This window comes from Meles meles, chromosome 10 (assembly GCF_922984935.1).
Source record: "Meles meles chromosome 10, mMelMel3.1 paternal haplotype, whole genome shotgun sequence".
Taxonomy (NCBI): domain Eukaryota; kingdom Metazoa; phylum Chordata; class Mammalia; order Carnivora; family Mustelidae; genus Meles; species Meles meles.
The window spans coordinates 89,781,284-89,799,684 of NC_060075.1; the positions used below are offsets into that span (position 1 = coordinate 89,781,284).

Consider the following 18,401-nt stretch of genomic DNA (forward strand, 5'->3'; position numbering starts at 1 on the left):
TGTTAAATTACTAAAAATTATATGAACTTACAGTTAAATGTGTTATATATCTTAAAAAGAATACTCAAAGTTGACCAGTTCCTATTTATTTTGCTGCCTTTTACTATTATCTATGCTTTTCGGCACGGGCTGACTTTTTTTTAGAAGGCGCCAGGGATATTTTAGGTTTTCAGTGTTTTGTCTCAGCCACTCCACTCTGCCATTAAAGGCAAACGGGACCAGAAAAATATGTAAATGAATGAGCGTGGCTGCATTCCAATAAAACTTTATTTACAAAAACAGGTGGCAGGCTCAATTTCAGTGATGGGCCATAGGTTCTGAACTGATGCTCTTAAAGTTATTTACACCTGTTGTATCTGTGTGGTGGAAATCCCATATCACAGCGTTTGGATGCGTATCTCTTCCCAGCTCTGATTTCAGTGATAGCATGTTAGCTTATAATATGGTGATGGGAATTTACACCATGGAAATTACCAAATGCTACAAATTAGGCATTATTATTATTATTATTATTTTGGTGATTAAATTTGAGAAAGTGATGGAGAAAATTATTCAAAAGTATACCATGTCTATAGCTGTATTGTGAATAGCACCAAAAAATGAGGACATGTTCTCTCAGTACTTGAAAACTATTCTCCAATTCAGCAAGGAAGTCACTCTCGTCACCAACGATCGAGTGAAGTTCCAACACACGTCTTTGTTCTTTCACTTTCATCTTACCCGCTGATTTACTTGAAAATATCAACCAACATACTTATGTCGGAGCTATACTTGTTTGTCAAGTTCGATTTCAGGTTGGCCGGATCCCAGAGTTTGGCAAAAATCAACAAAAGCATTCTGTTAGAATCAACGGACTATATGAAATTTACAAAAGAGAATATCAACTATTATTTGTAACTGTATGCGAAGCAGCCTCTCATGAGTAAAATGTATCCTACACATATGTATCCATGCCCATTTATTCAGAGGGCAAGTTGTAAAACATTTAATAGCAGAACACGGATTGTGATGGGAAGAACTGACAGATGAACCAGGCAGCAAGAACTAAGGGGAGTGTGTGTGTGTGTGTGAGAGAGAGAGAGAGAGAGAAAGAGAGAACAACCTCCCCCAGCACACTGAGTGGAAAAAGCAAAACACACAAACCTGACCAAACCAAAAAGGAGCATGCTTCCTGAAAATACTACATCCTAAGAAACTGAACTGTGTTGGATATGGAGGAAGTATACAAGTGGAGTAGATGATGAGCTATCTCTCCTTGGTGCCGAGGGCAGGCCCAGGGCTCTCCATGACTCCTTTTCCTAAAAGTGACTTTCTGGAGAACTCACAGCCCTCACCAGGGCTCTCCTTGTGCCGGTCTGTCCCCACACAGTGCCCAATGTCCAAATCCTATCCCTGAGGAAGCATCCAGTCATTCATTCATTCATCCTTCAAACATTAACTTGCCTCCTATGGCATGCCTTCACCAGGGTCCAGATAGAACCACAAACCAAAGAGCCCCTGCAGGTCAAAGGTTGTGCAGACAGTAAACTGGAATTTTCCTTCCTGGAGTCCCTGGGCACTCAGGCCACTGCACTCACCCTTTAGGGGGTCAGTGTTTCCAGCCCCCTGCATGGCAGGTTCCTGAGCTTCTGGGAGGCAGGGCCCAGGGCTTTTCCACCATTACGTCCTGTGCAGAGCCCAGTCCAGTGCCTGGGCATTTGGTCACTTCCTAGTGAATCAGTGGTCTGCGACGCACTACACTAACTTCATAGCTCATCCCTCATCCTGGTGTACAATTTAACTGGAGCAGGTTGCCAGACCCAGGTTAAATGCTGGGCTCCAAATTAAAGGAGAAGAGGGTCACTTGAGTGTGTGGGTTATATTGCTCAAAGTTTGTAAACTCATGCTCTACCAACCAAGATGGGGTCACACTTGACTTCTGAGGTTTGCACTACAAAGCTCACCCTCTCTAGATTTCCTATTGATTATGGGTTTTCTCACTACATACACATCCTACTGTAATGCTGGTGTGCCCAGTCCTTGGCCTTGCTCTTCTTTGCCTTAAATCACGGGGGTTCAATTCCTTACCCAGGAAATTGGTAATTAGAGGGAAAGACTGTATTTTGCCTTTTTAGGGGGAATTGAAAATTTCACCCCTGCTGATGAGAAACAGGTCCTCTTTACAGATGAATGTCAGCCAATAAATGTAGATAAAATGACAGAATTTGAAAATGATCGTTCTACAACCCCCCCCCCAACAAGAAGTAAGTGATCCAAGCAAGGATTATCGAAGGATGCCAAGCCAATTCCATGGAATTTCTTATCGGGGAACTGGGCATTCACTTGGTGCCAAAGCAGCACCCACAGAACAACATGCCGACTGCAGAAGGAAAACGGCTTGCCATGGAGAGAGGTGGGCACTGGCTTACCGAGTGACCAATACCTAATAATGGGGTGCCCTGACATGGCGAGATGCTTAATGAGGCACTCAGAATCACTCAGAATTCTTGCCAAAATGCAGAACCTAACTTGGGGACTTTAGCTCTAAAACTTCAACTATGAGGGAAAAACAAGGCCTAGAAAAACAAGATACATGACACCATGAGCAGAATGTGAAGCATTTTAAATGGCAATGTTTTATAGATGATACACAAAAATATATACATAAACATCCATACAGATATACACACACATATGGGGGGCACTATTCTAGATTAAAACGGATTAAAGAGACATAACAGCCGAATGTGATGCGTGAACCTTGATAGAATCTGGCTATATACATTAAAAAAGAAAAAAAGCAGCTGAGAAGGGAGTAGCTATAAAGGTTTTTGGGAGGATAACAGGGAAAGGATGAACATGAACTGGATATTAGATGCTACTGGGAATTAACATTAGTTTTCTAAATGTGATGCTGGTGTTACGATGATGTAGAATGCCTTTGATGTAGGGGACGCAGGATGCAGTATTTACAGGTGAAGTGCCACGCTGTCTGAGACATACTTCCAAATGTTCAGCAAAAGCACACATACATATTTATAATAAGATGAGGCTCTGAGAACTTAAGTGCATAGTGGCCCAAGGTTACGCAACCAAGATGTGTCAAGATGATAAATATTTCGAGGTGAAGTGTCATCTGTCTACAACTTATTTCCAAATGCTACCAAATTTCTATCTTTATAGGAAAGCACAGAAGAAATGTGCATTAATTTTTCACTCTAAGTGGAGCTTAGATGAAGGACGACAGTACTATCGTTTTGGCTTTTTCGTACATGTGAAAATTTCAGTATCAGTATAAGATGGAGGGGCACAGAAAGGAGGATGCCGGGTGGGGGTTACATCAGATCTGAAGTGGGAAACTTTAGGCTGTGCAGGGGCCCAAATTACAGCACTTTTCCACTGAACTTTCACAGTTGGCAGAGGGACCCACAGGGGACCCCTGAGTTGAGTTGGGCCTTTTTGCATTCTTGCTCCAAATATCCACCAAAACAGAAACTTCAGGAGTCCTGCCAATGCTTAGAATCTCAACAACTTTGAAAATACCAGGCGATAAATCAAGGAAACTTATAAGTCATCTCCAGACGGCGTTTAAAAAGGAAGACGTAAGTGTGGAATTGTTTAAAGGATGTAGAGTTTCAGTTTTCTAAGATGATGAGAGTTCTGGAGATGGGCTGCACAGCATGAATGTACTTAACACTACTGAATGCCTTCAAAAGTAAGATGTTTAAATTCTTTGTTATTTGTATGTAACCACAGTTTAAAAAATAAAAAAAAGAGGGAAGGAAGAAAAGTTAAAATACAGGTACATTAAGACGGGGACTTGAAAAACAAACTGGACGCGTAGCTGAAACGAAGCGCTCTGCTGGTTGAAAATACCTGAGGAAGGAAAAAGGGAAAGTACAGTCCCTCCTCCTCCATAGGTCAATAGTGGAATGGTTTGGTAGACAGAGGAAAGGCAATGAAGCTGAAGACTCTAATGCTGAAGTACATGGTGGGTACAGCCCGCAGGGGTCTGAGCTGTGCAGCCTGAGAGGCTGGGGGAGGCTTCCTCAGAGAGAGGATGTGGCCTGGGGCCCTGCAGAACGAGAAGCATTCACTTGCGGGGAAGGTTCTAGAAGCAGAGGACCCCACCGAGGCAGAGACTGGGACCAGGAAGGAGCAGGGCTTGTCTGAGGCGGCGAGGGGCAGACCACCTATGGCATTTGGAGGGGTGAGGCAGGCAGGACCTGGAATACAGCGTCAGCTTTGGTTGCTGGGCAAGTGATGAGAGGTTTTCATTTGAGGAACAACCTGATACAATGTGACTTTTCAGGAGATGAATTTTGAAGTGATATGCAGGAAGATGGAGTCAGGGAGACCAATTAAGCAGCTATTATAAAAAATCTAGGTAGGCTACCAGGCAGACTAGCCTGGGGGTGGGGGTGGGGAGAGTGCGGAAAGAAATGGGGAGGCTCGGAGACTCCCTCTAGAGAGGAGAGAGGGAGGGTGGGGAGGTGGGGAGGGGGGTCTTTCTAAAGATAGCAGAGAAGGGAAGATACAGAGAAGGCCCTGCACCTGCCTAGTGGCAACTAGGGGTGCGGTCGGGACCCCTGTGGGGGGCTGTCCAATGCAGCGCACCGGAGGCATGAGCTGGGCACTCCGCAGGGAAGGGGCCAGGACTGGAAGCGCACACGCCAGAGTCACCACACACAGGGAATGTCTGCGGTGTGAGCTGGGAGCCGGGTTCGCCGACACAGAACTCCGGAGGGAGGAGCGGACAGGACACAGGAGCTGGCAGAAGACGCATAAAAGTGGGTGTCCCCGAGACTCTGGAAAAGAAAGTATGATTTCTAAAACGCTCCAAGAACGTCTACTATTTAATGAAATCTCTAATCATTCCATTGAAGGCTGGATTATTATCTACTGCGCTTGCATGACACTGAAGGTATCTCTATTTTCCACTGTCGTCTGCAGTTCGGTGTTTGGCCTGAGCCTCTGAAGGTAGCAGGGCTCACGTGAGTTCCGTGTTCTCTTCCAACCTCGCCCTGCTTCTCAGAGGATGGCAAGGAAGGCCAGCATGGTCAAGGTCAAGGATGCAATGCAAGGAACAGAAGAAGCCTGGAGTTTGGGGACAGGGCTCCCAGGGCTGTCTGTCACAGGTGGGTGGGCCAAGTGGAGTCAACCTTACCCACATGTGACTGGTTTCACTTCCCCGTGTTTGTCTTTCTTCCAAGCCAGCCTGGGGCAGATTCTGTTGCATGTGGAAGGTACTCCAACCCACACGCTCCCGGCCCCTGCCAGAGGGGTCAGGTCACCTGCCGGCAGACTAAGGGGTCTGGGGTCTGTCAAAGGCCACCTGAAACCCCACACTGAGGAGGTGACCAAGCAGGAGTGGGGACAATACTGAAGAGGAACACATGTCAAGAGCTCTTGTCTGTGAAACCACTGAGGGTGAGTGAGAGAGACAGAAACAGAGAGAAGCAGGGAGAAACGCCAGCTTCTTTGGGACCAGCCAGGTCGCCATGCACAAAAGCCCAAGTGCCCAGGTTAACGGAGAGTAGGCAAACCCAAGTCCCAGAACCAGATGTCACCCCATGGCCCTGGCCCTGGCCTCCTGTGGGAGAGGCATTCTGTGCCTTTCTCAGCTGCTCCAGTCCCCTTGGAGCCTGTGACAAGAAGGGTGTCAATGTGGCTGAGGAAGCAAAGGTCTTTCACACCCACTTAGCGGGCGCGTCACCCATCAAAAGGACACCTCTAAGGTGGCGGGTATTGAAAAGCTATCTTCGTTTCATCATCGGAAGGAGTGCACCCTTCATGGAAACGCTAACAACAGAGAACCTGAAAAGCGGCCTAGAAGATGTTCAAAAGGGGGGAGAAAAGAGAGAAATCATCACTGTAGATAGATGCCCCTGGAGTTGCTTGGCAACCAGCATTGCTAACACCTTCTCCCAAAAAGGAACAGTTTGAGTCAGCTCCCGAGATTTCCCTGAGGCCAGGACTCCGACCACAGAGGCCCCAGGATGGCAGGGGAGGGCTCTGAGGTGGGAAAGGGGGTCATTGGGGGCGAGGGCGGGGGTGGGGCCCTCTCTGCAGGCTTCCCCCCATGAGGGGGTAAGGAAACTGCAACCATTTTGCTTAAGGACACACCCTCTGTCACAGGGCTGGTCCTGGGGTGAGGCCAGGGAGGCGCCCAGGGAGTGACAGTTAAGGATGTACCTCCTCAAATATGGGTCCTGGGGGTCCCGCCTGCCTCACCTCTGTCCGTAATCTGCTCCTGGGGCAATACTGGGACCCAGGGCTTAAGGATATAGCCTCTGGAGTCAGCTTGTCTCTGGGTTCAAATCCCAGCTCTACTACTTCCCAGCTATATCACCTTGGGTAAGTCACTTAGCCTCTCTGAGCCTCAGTTTCCAATTTTTAAAATGGGGCTGATAATAGGAATTGCCTCATAGGTGGTCATAAGGGTTAAGTGAAACAATGCACACTTAGCTCTGTGTCTGGCTCCCGGTCAATGCCCAATAAATGCAGCTAGGACTGTTATTTTTTAAAGATATGTATGCAGTGACCTAGAACCCCTTAAACCAGCCCTGTGGAGTCACAATCTCTGGGAGTGGTCCTGTGTTTTTGTTCTTCAAAATCCCTTCGCAAGGGATTCTCAAGGTGGGCAGAGCCCATAAAGAGCGATTCAGAAAGTTGGGTGAACAGCAAAGCCCCCCCAAGAGCCTGTTTAAAATCCACTCCTGGTGCTCCTGATTCAGTACACCACAGGCTGGGTTGCTCAGGACCTAGAGATTTCAATGCACGGTCCCCAGAACGACCACACTCCAAAAATCCAAAACTGGTAATCACTCGTAGAAACTAATAGCACAGGGACACCAGTCCAACTCCTTGTGACTTGATTCCTGGCATCCTCAAAGAACCCCAGTAAACCCCTGTAAACCCCAGTAAACCCTAGGCACACCCCTGGAGCAGTAAGGACGCCGCCTGGCCCATGCAAGTGGCAGTTCCACCAAGGCCAAGGAGAGGACCCACATGCCTGGTAAAAGCAACGATCGTGATGACAGCTTACATTATTGAGCACCTGCTGTATGCCACAGAGTATCTCATTTGTTTTCACAACAACCCCAAGAACTTATCCCCATTCTGAAAAGGAGAAAATTGAAGCTCAGAGAAGTGTCCCACTCCCCAGCTAGGAAGGAGCACAGGTGAGATTTAAAGAACCCTCCCTAAAACTTCTGGGTCTGCAGCGCCAATGCACTCCTATGCTAAAATACACAGGACATAAAATCTACCACTTGAACCATTTTTAAGCGTGTCGTTCGGCGGCATGAAGTATGTTCAAATGGGCTTGTAGCTGTCGCCATCATCCTTCTCCAGAACTTAGTCATCTCTCCCAACTGGAACTCTGTGCCCATGAAACACTGAGTCTCCCTTTCCTCACCCTCTCCCTGCCCCTGGCAGCCAGCACTCTGTCTCTGTGAATTTAACTACTTTCGGAGCCTCTGTAAGTGCAACATACAATCTCAGTCCCTCTGTGCCCAATATACTCTTTTTTTTTTTTTTTTAAAGATTTTATTTATTTGAGAGAGAGAGAGCACACGTGCACGTATGCGGGGGGAAGGGCAGAGGGAGAGGGAGAAGCAGGCTTCCCGCTGAGCAGGGAGACCAAGCGGGGACTCGATCCCAACTGGGTCATGACCTGAGTTGAAGGCAGACACTTAACGACTGAGCCCCCCAGACACCCCATGCCCAATGTACTCTTAGAAGGAGCCAGATTCTACTTTAGTCTGATAGGACCAAGCTGGGAATGTGTCTCAACCATCTTTAGACCCTGGTTTGTGGCATGGGTTTGGGTGCCCTGTGTCCCCACACCAGGTGTGCAGGTGCAGTCCCCCACTCCCGCCAGAGAACCCCATCTAGCTCCACGGAGTAGATACACCGACCACTCCTTCCATCACGGAGTCACTTTCATCTTCCCCACTCTGGTGACCTAGTACCACTTTGCCCTGCTCTCGGGAGTACTTACGGGGCTTCCTTTTTTCTTTAAGTACCTGATCCTTTAAACGGCAAGTGGGATTGTGTTATGAACCACAGGTACGAGGATAAAACATCTGCCTAAAAACAAAAGCGTTCCTCATAGTGGGACTCCAGCTTTGCTTAGAGGCAACTGGGTGAGCCAAGTCCAGCCCCTGAATGCTAAGGCTCCTCGGGCTCAGCCCACTTGCAGGAAGGGATTTCCTAGCCTCCCCTCATTAGCTCAAGTGCCTCAGGGTCTCAAGCCAGGTCCATTTGGCTGAAGTGGACAGTCTGAGCTCTGCCACAGGAGAGAATGAGAGGATGCCAGCCAAACAGCATTGGCTGGAGCATGTCATCGACACAACATTGCATCAGGAGTTTCAGGAGAGAGAGACGATGTCAGTCTTTGACATTCGGTCTGCACAATATGGAAAAAGGCCAACCCACTGGCTAACCGTCTTCCTCTCCATTACGGCTATATTGGATTATTACATTCACAATTGGACTCCCAGGAGTCAAGCCCCACAGACTCCCCCTGTGAGGTGAGACCAGAGAGGGCACTCCCAAGAGCAGGATGTTTTCCCCACCCAGGGCCCTCTTGTCCTGAAAGGAGCCCGGGCACAAGGCCCTCTCTGTGTGGTGCTGCGCCAGCCCGGGGAAGGCCACTGTGGGCAGTGAGCAGTGCTCCTCCTACCCTCCCATGCTGTCTGTCTTGCTCTCTGTGGTGCAGGGGGTGCCTCAGCCCGCCCCCCCCCCACCTGCCACGTTCTCAGATTTTCCCTGTGGTGTCTCATCCACAAATAGTTGTTAGCTGTTCTTGTGAGGAAAGTGAGGTCAGGAAGTCACCATCGTGAGGACATCATTCCTACTGTGGTCACTAAATGATCCTGGTGTGCAGGTGTAAGGACCGGGCTACCTCAGCCCACGGGGTCCGTGGGTAAAAGGGGATTTGACTAGGGCAGGGTCTTACTGTGTCTGCTACCACCTTAGGTCTACTTCTGAAGGATGTCATTACTGAAATGAAGTGTTGCAAAGGACAGGTTAGTCCAAAGGACAGAAACACAACATACACAGAAGAGCGAGCAGGAACGGAATTGGCCTCACTCTTCTAAATCACTTTGGAAGCAGAGCCGGCCAATCCCTGAGAACCATGGGCTGCAGTGAACATGGCCTTTCAGTTCTAAGTAATGCCACAGACCACCTGACACCCAGGTCAGAAGTCCTCAGGAATGAGACCTCCTCTGCCCACCCTATCTCTTCATCTTGAACATGGGAATCCTGAAGCTAGCTGCTTTGCTCTCTGTCATGTGCATCCCTATTTCAGACAAATCCCGTGGGTAATCAAACTGCACAGAAAGCCAGTTGTATTTCCAGCCTGACTTTAAACATACTCCGAGATCCTTAATGCTTCACCATTATCGGAATCGGCGCCTTGGGGTCTCCTCTACCCACAGCGAGGGAGGGCTGGGCCACCCAGAATTAGACCCTGAATCTCACCACTGTCACCGTTTATGACAGAATGGAACTGAAGGTTTGGAGAAGCCATCCTGGAAACCTTAAGAGGGGAGCTCCTGGAGGGAGCGAGTCTGCTCTCTTTAGCTCCTCCTAAATGCAACTCAGGGCCCAGGGATAGTCACGGCTGCAGAGACAACTGCCAGGTGTTCACTGGGGTTGACCCTCCTCCCCCGGGATGTGGGCCTAAGACAGAGGCAGGCAGGAGCAGAATATGTCTGTGAAAATCCTAAGTCTACTTTCCTTTGTCTTCTTTTTCAGCATCCCCTACACCAGTGATTCTCTATCTGGGTGATTTTTACCATGCCCCAGTGGAACTTTGGCAATGTCTGAGATGTCTTGGGGACGGGAGCCACTGGACTCTATTGGTAGAGGCCAGGCATGCCACTAAGCAGCCTGCAATGCCCAGGATGGTCCCCCACCACAAAGAAGGAGTGCCACTGTTGGGAAACTTTGTTAGAACTCTCTGCTCTGCTGTCATCCCTCTAGAGACAGACTTCTTTGTTTCTAGAACATTCTATATTCTCTCACGTGTTGGGCCTTTGCACATGTTGCTTCCTTTAACTCTGTCCTGGCCAGCCCTGCACATGGAGACTTCCATTTGTCCTCCAGATTTTGGCACACATAAACTGTTCTCAGAGGGAGGCCTTCGCTGAGCCCCTAACGTAAGTGAGGTCCCTCCAACTTGCCACTCAACGGCACCCCAATGTTCCCTTTCAGAGCGCACACCGCAGTCCCCACAACTTTGTGGCAGCGCCACGAGGCAGAGGCTGTGCTATTTCATGGCTGTCTCCCCGGGCCCAGCCCAGGGCTGGCGCGCTGGGAGAGCTCGCTCAGTCTCCAACGTACGGCCAAGGCCAAGAACGCAGGAGCGGGTATTTAAAACTCAGCAAGACACTCAGAGGCTTTAGTGATCATCCTACCACACAGGCACCAAAAGGCGAAAGTGGCAGCTCCTTGTGGAAGGGCACGGACCACTCTGCAAGATGAGTGGTTACGGCGGGTGACCAAGCAATACCTCCAGGGGATGCCATCATCCACACCGGGGGAGCGGCCAGGGGCGGTGCAAGAAGGAAAAACCATGTAGGAATCTACTGGAAGCCACGGGGAATGGGGGATGGGGTGGGGTAGGGGAGACTTCCTTTCCATGGCACACCCTCTTGGATTTTGTAACCTGTGACCATTATTAAAGAAAATAAGAAGCATTTGAATGGGTGGATCTGTATAAAAGTGGACATCTTCTAGAGATTAAAAAAAAAAAAAATGGCTCAGTAGAATGACATATGATGAGAGCCCAGCACAGCGAACCGTGCTTCGAAGCCAAATTCACATACAGCGTTTCAAACTGTGCCCACCCTCGCTTCCTGTTTTGGAAGGAGCCAGAGCCACATTTTCTCCACATGAAGACCCGGGCACATGGAAATGCTTGTATGGATAAAGAGTCACTCATTTTAGAAGCTTTATGTTTTCCAAACTAGATGGCTTTGAAAACACGCATGCTCACGCTCTCTCTCTCTCTGCTTTGCAGTCTTGGTCCTGGTATCCCCCTCCCTGCCCCATCAGTTGGAGGCAACTACAAAGCTTATTCATTCTCCAGGCCTTTCTCCTCCTTTCCAGCCTGCCTCCCTGCCACCTGGAGACCACTCTGTCTCTCCTGTCCTTTCATCCCAAACGCTGGGCGAGACGAGACAGACGATCATGAAATGTCAAAGTGAACAAATGTTGCTGCTTGTTAGCCAAAGGGGAGACAAGTAGGGTTCATAGGCAAAGAAGGAGAAATTAATGCAAAAATGAGGTTTATCTGTGTAATCTGTGGACTTGGTGTCTTCCCATCTCCTATTAGCACAGATACGGAGTTGTCTGTGTAATGACAAAAGGAAGGTGCCTGCGGATTCCCATAAATCCCCACCACTAGTCGCAGGCTTCCTTGGCTTGGCTTCTAAGAACACCTCACTCTTCCCCAGTCGGTTGCCACCTTTGCCTCCAATTTGCTCCCATCCCGCCACAACGGCAAGCCTCCTAAATCCGGAGCTGAACACGTTCCCACGTTCCGGGCTTCCTCCTCCGTTCCAGCCCGACTCCGCCGGCACCTCAGGGGAGAGCAGCAAACTCTTACAGTCACGGCGAGACCTTACTGGCCCAGCAGTTTCCAAATCAGATGCATTCCACAAGTTTACCTCCATCAAATCAGAACATCTGGGAACATTAAAACCAGACAAATGCCCATAGAAAACAGCATCAACTTCCAAAAGACCCAAACAAGGATCTCTGGCAGGCTTCCTTGTCACAGTGACGAAATAAAACAACTTATCGATCAATTTTTTGAATTATTCTTTATATCTCCCCAGTCTCCGAAAGATCTCTGTAAACCCTCCTTAGCCATAGGCCCGAAACTGCCTAAGTATATTTTCTAACTCCTGATAAAAGTTATCAATGACTACATATTAACTGCACTCCAGAAAACACATGGATGTCATAGAAATCGGTTTCTAAAAAAATCGCTAGCTTTTTAAAATTACAATAACACGGTTTACTCTAAAAATGAAATTTCTGATACAGGATCTCTCTTCCATTCGTCACCGGGTAGTTGAAAGTCCTAGTTAAGTATAATAATAAAGTGTTCTAGAACTGGTTTCATTAATAAATGATAATCATAATAACAGTTTAAAAAAAAGAATAGAGCCAAAATTATGTGCTTTCTGTTTGCTGGGTCCTTTTCTACATCTCAGTCAGTCCTCACAACCCTGTCAGCACCTCCATTTTATACAGATCTAGGCACTCATGAGCCATTTACACACTGTTCCCACTTTATGAACTGACATCCTTAAAAAAAGTTCAGGGGCACCTGGGTGGCAAAGCTGGTTAAGCCTCTGTCTTCGGCCTGGGTCATGATCTCAGGGTCCTGGGATCGAGCCCCACATCGGGCTCTCTGCTCAGCGGGGAGCCTGCTTCCTCCTCTCTGCCTGCCTGCCGCTGCTCTGCCTACTTGTGATCTCTCTCTCTCTGTCAAATAAATAAATAAATTCTTAAAAAAAAAAAAAAGTTCAGGTGAGCCAATGAGAAACAAAGACTATCCTTCTAAATCACAGAGCTTTTTCCCAATTAGCTGGAGGGAAAAAAAGTCTTCAGATAAATCTATGAAGCTAGAGGGAGAAAATTGTTTTAAAAGGTTAGCTAGATGAATGGCCTTCCTTGGAATTTTCTATCATGGATGAATTTCACATCTTAGATTAGACTAACAAGGTTTCTGGGACCCTTCTCCCCCTGAAGGAATGTCAGTGCCTCAATGGTCCAGGCTGACTGAGGTCTGCTTACTCTCTACTTCGAGAGGACACATGAGCCTGGGTTTTGAAACTCAGACCCTCAGTGTTCTCAGACGCCTAAAGGCCACACACGCTTCACAAACTATTTGCTTGTGTAGGAGATGCGGTAATGTTTGCCACCAAGAGATTATAAAATGAGAAAACAGACCCAGTGTGTAGTAGTTAGCTGAGATATTTTTAAGGCGAGGGCTGTTGTTTCTTTAAAAACAGCCTGGAATGGTATGACTGGATCTCAAACAGAAGTACATTCTGTAGAGTCAGGGTCAGCCATCTCAAAGGGACCCTGGGGGACGTGTCATCCCACTCCCTTACTTTACAAGTGAGAGGACAGGCCTGGAGAAGGGAACCGATGTTTCCAAGGTCATACAGGGGTACTTCAGGAAGCTGCCCCAGAGCCCTCTCTCCTGCTCTGTGGGCACTCCAGGCTGCCCTCAGTATAACCCCTGGTTACCACATCCAAGCACGCAGTTTGCAACACCTTCTGAACCCAGGTGACAAGCTGGCAAGGTTTAAGGGTGTTTTGCCAAATTCCTCTTGTCTGTGATTTTTGCAAACTTTGGATGAAATAACAACATGAATGTGAAGAATTCACTACAGAAATTCTGAAGCATCCGGTTAATGTTTCCTACTGATACAGGTGGAGAACCAAAGCCACAAAAGGTGAAAGGAAGAAGGAAGCATATTCCAATAACCAGGCTATCCCAAACACCGGCAAGTCTTTCCTGGGTCTTATGACGCTGTGGCCAAATACAGGCAGAAGGCAAAATGTTTCTTCTTTCACATTTCCAGCCTAACTTTCCTCCCTGAGCTGCGTCTATGAAATATCCCATATCACAACAACAGTCACAGCAGCGTTATTCATTATAGCTGAAAGGCAGAAACAAGCCAAATGCCCATCACCAGATGACTGCCCAAGTAAACTGGGGTCTATATACACCATGGAATATTATTTAGCCATAAAAAGGAAAAAAAATTCTGACACCTGGTACAGTGTGGATAAACGATGAAAATGCCATGCTAACTGAAATGAGCCAGACACAAAGAGAAAAATACTGCATTTCAGGGAGAGAGAGAAAGAGAAGGGGGAGGAGAGAAAAAGAGGAGTGGGGGAGGGAGAGAGAGAATTTAAAATAGGCATCTTCCTAGAGGCAGAAGGTAGCACAGAGGTCTCCTGGGCTGAGAGGAGGGGCAATGGGGAGTTATTGTATAAAGGCTGCAAGGTTCCCGGCTGGGATGATGAAAAAGTTCAGGAAATGTACAGAGATGATGGCTGTACAACACTGTAAATGCACCTAGCACCACTGAATGATACTATTTAAAATGGTTAAAATGGTAAATTTCATGATATAGTTCTTTCACCACAATTTAAAGTATATTCAACTATGGATCACAGCCCTTGATTTCTCACTTGGCGTTCCTCACCCATTCGCTGCCATCAAAGCCCACACTTCTTCTCAAGACCTGCTCCCTCCCAACAGCATCACGGCCAATCCGTGCGCTTCCCACACATGGGTAAACAACGATCACACCTAGGTCACTTTGCGTCCTGGGGACCCATCCACAAACCCATATCCATCTGGAGGTCACCCATGTGGTGACTCCAACAAGAAGGCCCATGGCGAGACTAATGCAACCAGTGTTTCTGGAGATCCCGGCAACCAAACATACCAATACAGAGTCCCAGAGGGACCCTTTGATTCCTCACCATGATGGTGGGGGTGGGGATGGGTCGTGAGAGATACTGACTACTGTAAACTCCACCTCTGCAGACAACAGTATGCACACACCAGGGAGACCTTCGGGCACTGCTAAGCCAAGCTTGCTCCACCAGGCCCACGAACAAAGAGATTTCAGCCCATGCGTGGCTATTTGGTGAGTTCAGCAATCGCACGTTACACCGAACAGTGGGCGTCCTTAATGCAAACTCATATAATTAGGAGCTAAATCTTTGTACCTTTACAGGACAAAGGCTGTAATAAGCAGGATGTACCACTTGTGACTTCTGAGGAAAGGAGAGCTTTTCATTTTTCCTTAAAAGAATCTGTTTCCCAAGAGGCGAAGAGAATCTGTGAACAACAGGCTTTTGAGACAGATGCAGGGAGGAGGGGGCAGAATACGAGTTTTGGGCGGGTATGGTCAGAATCTGCTGCCCAGGCCTGAAAGGTGCCAATCAGTGACACACCATGACCTTTACTCAACTTATTTAAAGGTTTTCACAACCTCATCTTCCTCTGTGGAAACCTTTTCATGGCCGGTGATCTGACAATGGGGTCCCATGAGCTCTTAAAGATCTCAAGAGTTTGTAAAGAAAACCAATTTCCAGAGATATGTTCCATTGCCAACACACACGGATGTTTAGCGCCAATAAGCTGCCACTTGTAAGATTTCCACTTGACATCGTTCCCTCATGCATCCTGGAGACACATGGCAGGGATCACACTAAGATATTTAGAAGCAAACATCTTTAGAATAAGGTTTCGTTCCCGAAGTGATTAATTAGCAGGAACACTATGCTAGAGAACTGTCCTCGAATATTTTAACCTCCATGCTTTTTTTTCTAAGGCACAGATTCTCCTCTGGCTGGATGGTCAGGAAATCCCTGGGCCCAGAAACCTGACCATCTCAGGTACTGATCCACAAAACGTTTCCAAGTAGGTTTTAACTGCCTTCCAGGGTGACATCCTGGTTTAGGAGGGAGACCATTCTTGGGAGTCTGACTGGCCTTTCTTCCATTCGTTCTAGATGAGCAATGCTCCCACGGCCTAGTGATGGCTGAACTCCTTCAACACTTCCCACCAACCTTTTCTGCCCCCTCATGCCTTCCTCCCACCCCAATTTCAGCCAGCCATGTTTACAAGACACCAGTGAGTAAATCGCAATTCAAATGAACCCATCCATTTGTTCAACAGAAAGTGGCCTCTGGAGTTGCTTCCACGTGAAGCCCAGAGGCCAGAGTTACATACGGCAGGCCTGCAAACGCAACCAGGATATGATTTATTTATGATGACCATGTGTGTTTGACGCCCAGTTCCAGCAGGCTGTGGCTTCCCTCCCCTGCCTCTGTCTGGGATGACCTATCTCCTCACTGTGTCCCCTTTCGGGGGCTGTATTTCCAGGCTGGGGAAACAGAGATGTGCAACCGGCTGGGGGCTGCACACACATAAACCCCTAGCCCTGCCCGCCACACAGCCATCTGTGACCAAACGCAAAGTGGGCCGAACATAACTTGCTGCGAAGGTCTGCCATGTACAATGGTTTTCAGTGGAGAGTGGAGAAGTAGCTGCTGGAATGACCGACCATGTGGGGCTCATTAAGCTGTTGTGTATTCGCCCACAAGGAAGGCTGGGATGCTGGTGAAGAGAGCCCTGCACCTCATTTCAGAGATTTTGAACCCCACCGCCTCCCCCACCCACCATTTGGCAATGATGCTCCAAAGGTGAATGGCAGATACGCATCAGAGGGTCCAAACGGGGGACTGCAGCTTAAGTGCTGTAAACTTCTGCCTTCCACAGTCACCCCCCTTCCCCCCACCCCAGTTGTATTTATACTTTGAAAGAAGTTAACATGAAGCAGTAGTCACCTGGGCGTGCTCGATTTTTGACAAGCCTTAGTCACTCTGTACCCAGCAGAACAATTCACATTATAGTCGAAATCCTGCGAAGATTCTACCACACATGCTAACACTAAAATGCCAGTAGCTCCACTTACCTTCTTTATTAAGCCTCATAACCTCCCTGTTTTTTCCACCCTCTTTTCCAGCCTCTTCTAAATCTACATCTGCAGATGAAAAAGAAAAGGAGAAAAGAAAATGAGGGGGAAAAAAAGATCAAAAAGGGGGGGAAAAGCCAAAGTCAAGGGGGGGGGAGGGAGAGTGTTTATTTGCAAACAGATCGATATAAATACTGAACATGAAAATCTTTCAAAAATTGACAATGCAACATTTTCTCCCAAGTCCGGATTGCCATCTACCTGGCCCAGATAGGTACCAAAAAAACTATGCAAGCAGCAACAGAGTAGCCTTTTAAACAGATACACCGTGGGGCTGTGAAAGCCCACCCCGCGGGCTGCCACGGGGAGCCGGGCACAGACAGACAGACAGTCCTGGCAGCAGGGCCTCTCTCTGTGCATTGATGATCTGTCTCTGTGTGTATTTATTTAGAGAGAGAGGGAGAAGCATGGAGGACACCGGGGGCCACTCTCTCTCTCACACACACACTTTTTCCCAGTGGCTCTAGGTGAATGGAAAGGTTACAGGATAATAAAAGGAGGAGGAGGCGGTGGGGTTCTTACTGTCGGAGCAGTGTAATTTGGCGGCGTCGATCCAGGAGGACCAGGGTTTGCCCAGAAACGCCTCCGGACTGGGCACTTTGCGATCCAGTGTCGCCATTGCTCTTCCTTCTTGTTGCTTTTTCCCTGTTCCTTCGGCAGCAGCAGCCGAGAGACACGGGATTCGAGAACGCTCCGACGTCATCTTCGGAACGTTCCGACATTGAGTGCTCTGAAAGGGGGAGGGAGGGAGGGACGGGAGGAGGGCGCGGGGAGGCGGCGGAGGAGGGGAGAGGGAGAGAGAGGAGGAGGAGCCGGAGCCGGCGCTCGGCGCCCGGAGCCGGCTGGGCTCGCTGGGCGGTGCGCGGCCGCCAGAGGCAGCAGAGAGGCGCCCGCAGCTCGCCGCGCGCCGGCCCGCCTGCGCGCCGGGGGAGGGGCCGCGCGCCGGGGGAGGGGCCGGCGCGCCTTGGGAGGGGCCGCGCGCCCCACCAGCGCCGCGTGCCGGGGCCGGGAGGCTGCGGCTAGCGCGGGCGTGGAGGTGCTGCTGCAGCGCCGCCTCCGCCGCTTGGTGCGCCCGGCTGCCGGAGCCCGCGTCCGAAGGGCCGGGGCCTGCGGGGCCTGCGGGGCAGAGGCGGCGGGTGGGCTGGCCGGGGAGAGGCACGACCCGGGGCCAGAGGCGGGGAGGTCTTCCCCGCAGAGTGGCCGCCAGACGACGGAAAGTTTTTTTCCAGCGTGTCCTTCCCTCGCCGGCTCCCCGTCGTCCACGGTGAGGCGCCCCCCACGGAGACCCACCCCCACCGCCGCGGCCCAGTGAGGGGAAGCCGGGCAGGGTTTTCCCCCTCCGAGCATCCCAAGCCAGGGAGGGACCCCGGTGATGACCTCTCCTCCCAGCCACCACTCCCTTGTCCCTTTCTCTTTCCTGTCACGGTGGACCTTGGGACCGTGGAGGATTCCGCGGATGCCTTTGGGAGCTGAGACCCGTGGGTAGGTGGAAGTGGTTCTAAAACGCAGGTGAGTTTGAGGCAAGGCCGGTTGCCTATCCAGCTCAGTCAGGCTGCGGGACATTGCAAAGCCCAAAACTCAGGGCCGCGGTTCCCCCAGATGCTCCGCGCGATGCGTGTCTCGGGCTCTCCGCGAACCACTGCGCAGACCTTGCTCCGGGATCGCCGTAGCGGGAGAGCCCGCCTCGCCGCACGGAAGACGCGGCTTACCGGGCCAAGCCCCTGGAGCAGTTTCCAGCGCTCCCTACCGTGATTCGACGGTGGCCGGGACTAGCGCCTGCGACGTAGGGCCAGGAACCGGACTCCTAGGAGCATACACTGTAGG

The 18,401-nt window shown here is 49.6% G+C and overlaps 1 protein-coding gene across 5 annotated transcripts in view; it reads right to left on the minus strand.

Annotated features, from left to right (window-relative positions):
* ATXN7L1 (ataxin 7 like 1) overlaps nucleotides 1-17,291 on the minus strand; it is a 238,767-nt gene extending 221,476 nt beyond the window's left edge. For all 5 annotated transcript variants that reach the window (XM_046020554.1, XM_046020553.1, XM_046020549.1 and 2 more), the window contains exons 1-2: nucleotides 17,100-17,291; nucleotides 16,518-16,586 (exon numbers count right to left, since the gene is read on the minus strand). In XM_046020554.1, the coding sequence (XP_045876510.1) occupies nucleotides 16,518-16,586; nucleotides 17,100-17,280 (250 nt within the window). In that variant the 5' untranslated portion in view covers nucleotides 17,281-17,291. The remainder of the gene's footprint in view (nucleotides 1-16,517; nucleotides 16,587-17,099) is intronic.
* Between the last annotated feature and the right edge of the window lie 1,110 nt (nucleotides 17,292-18,401).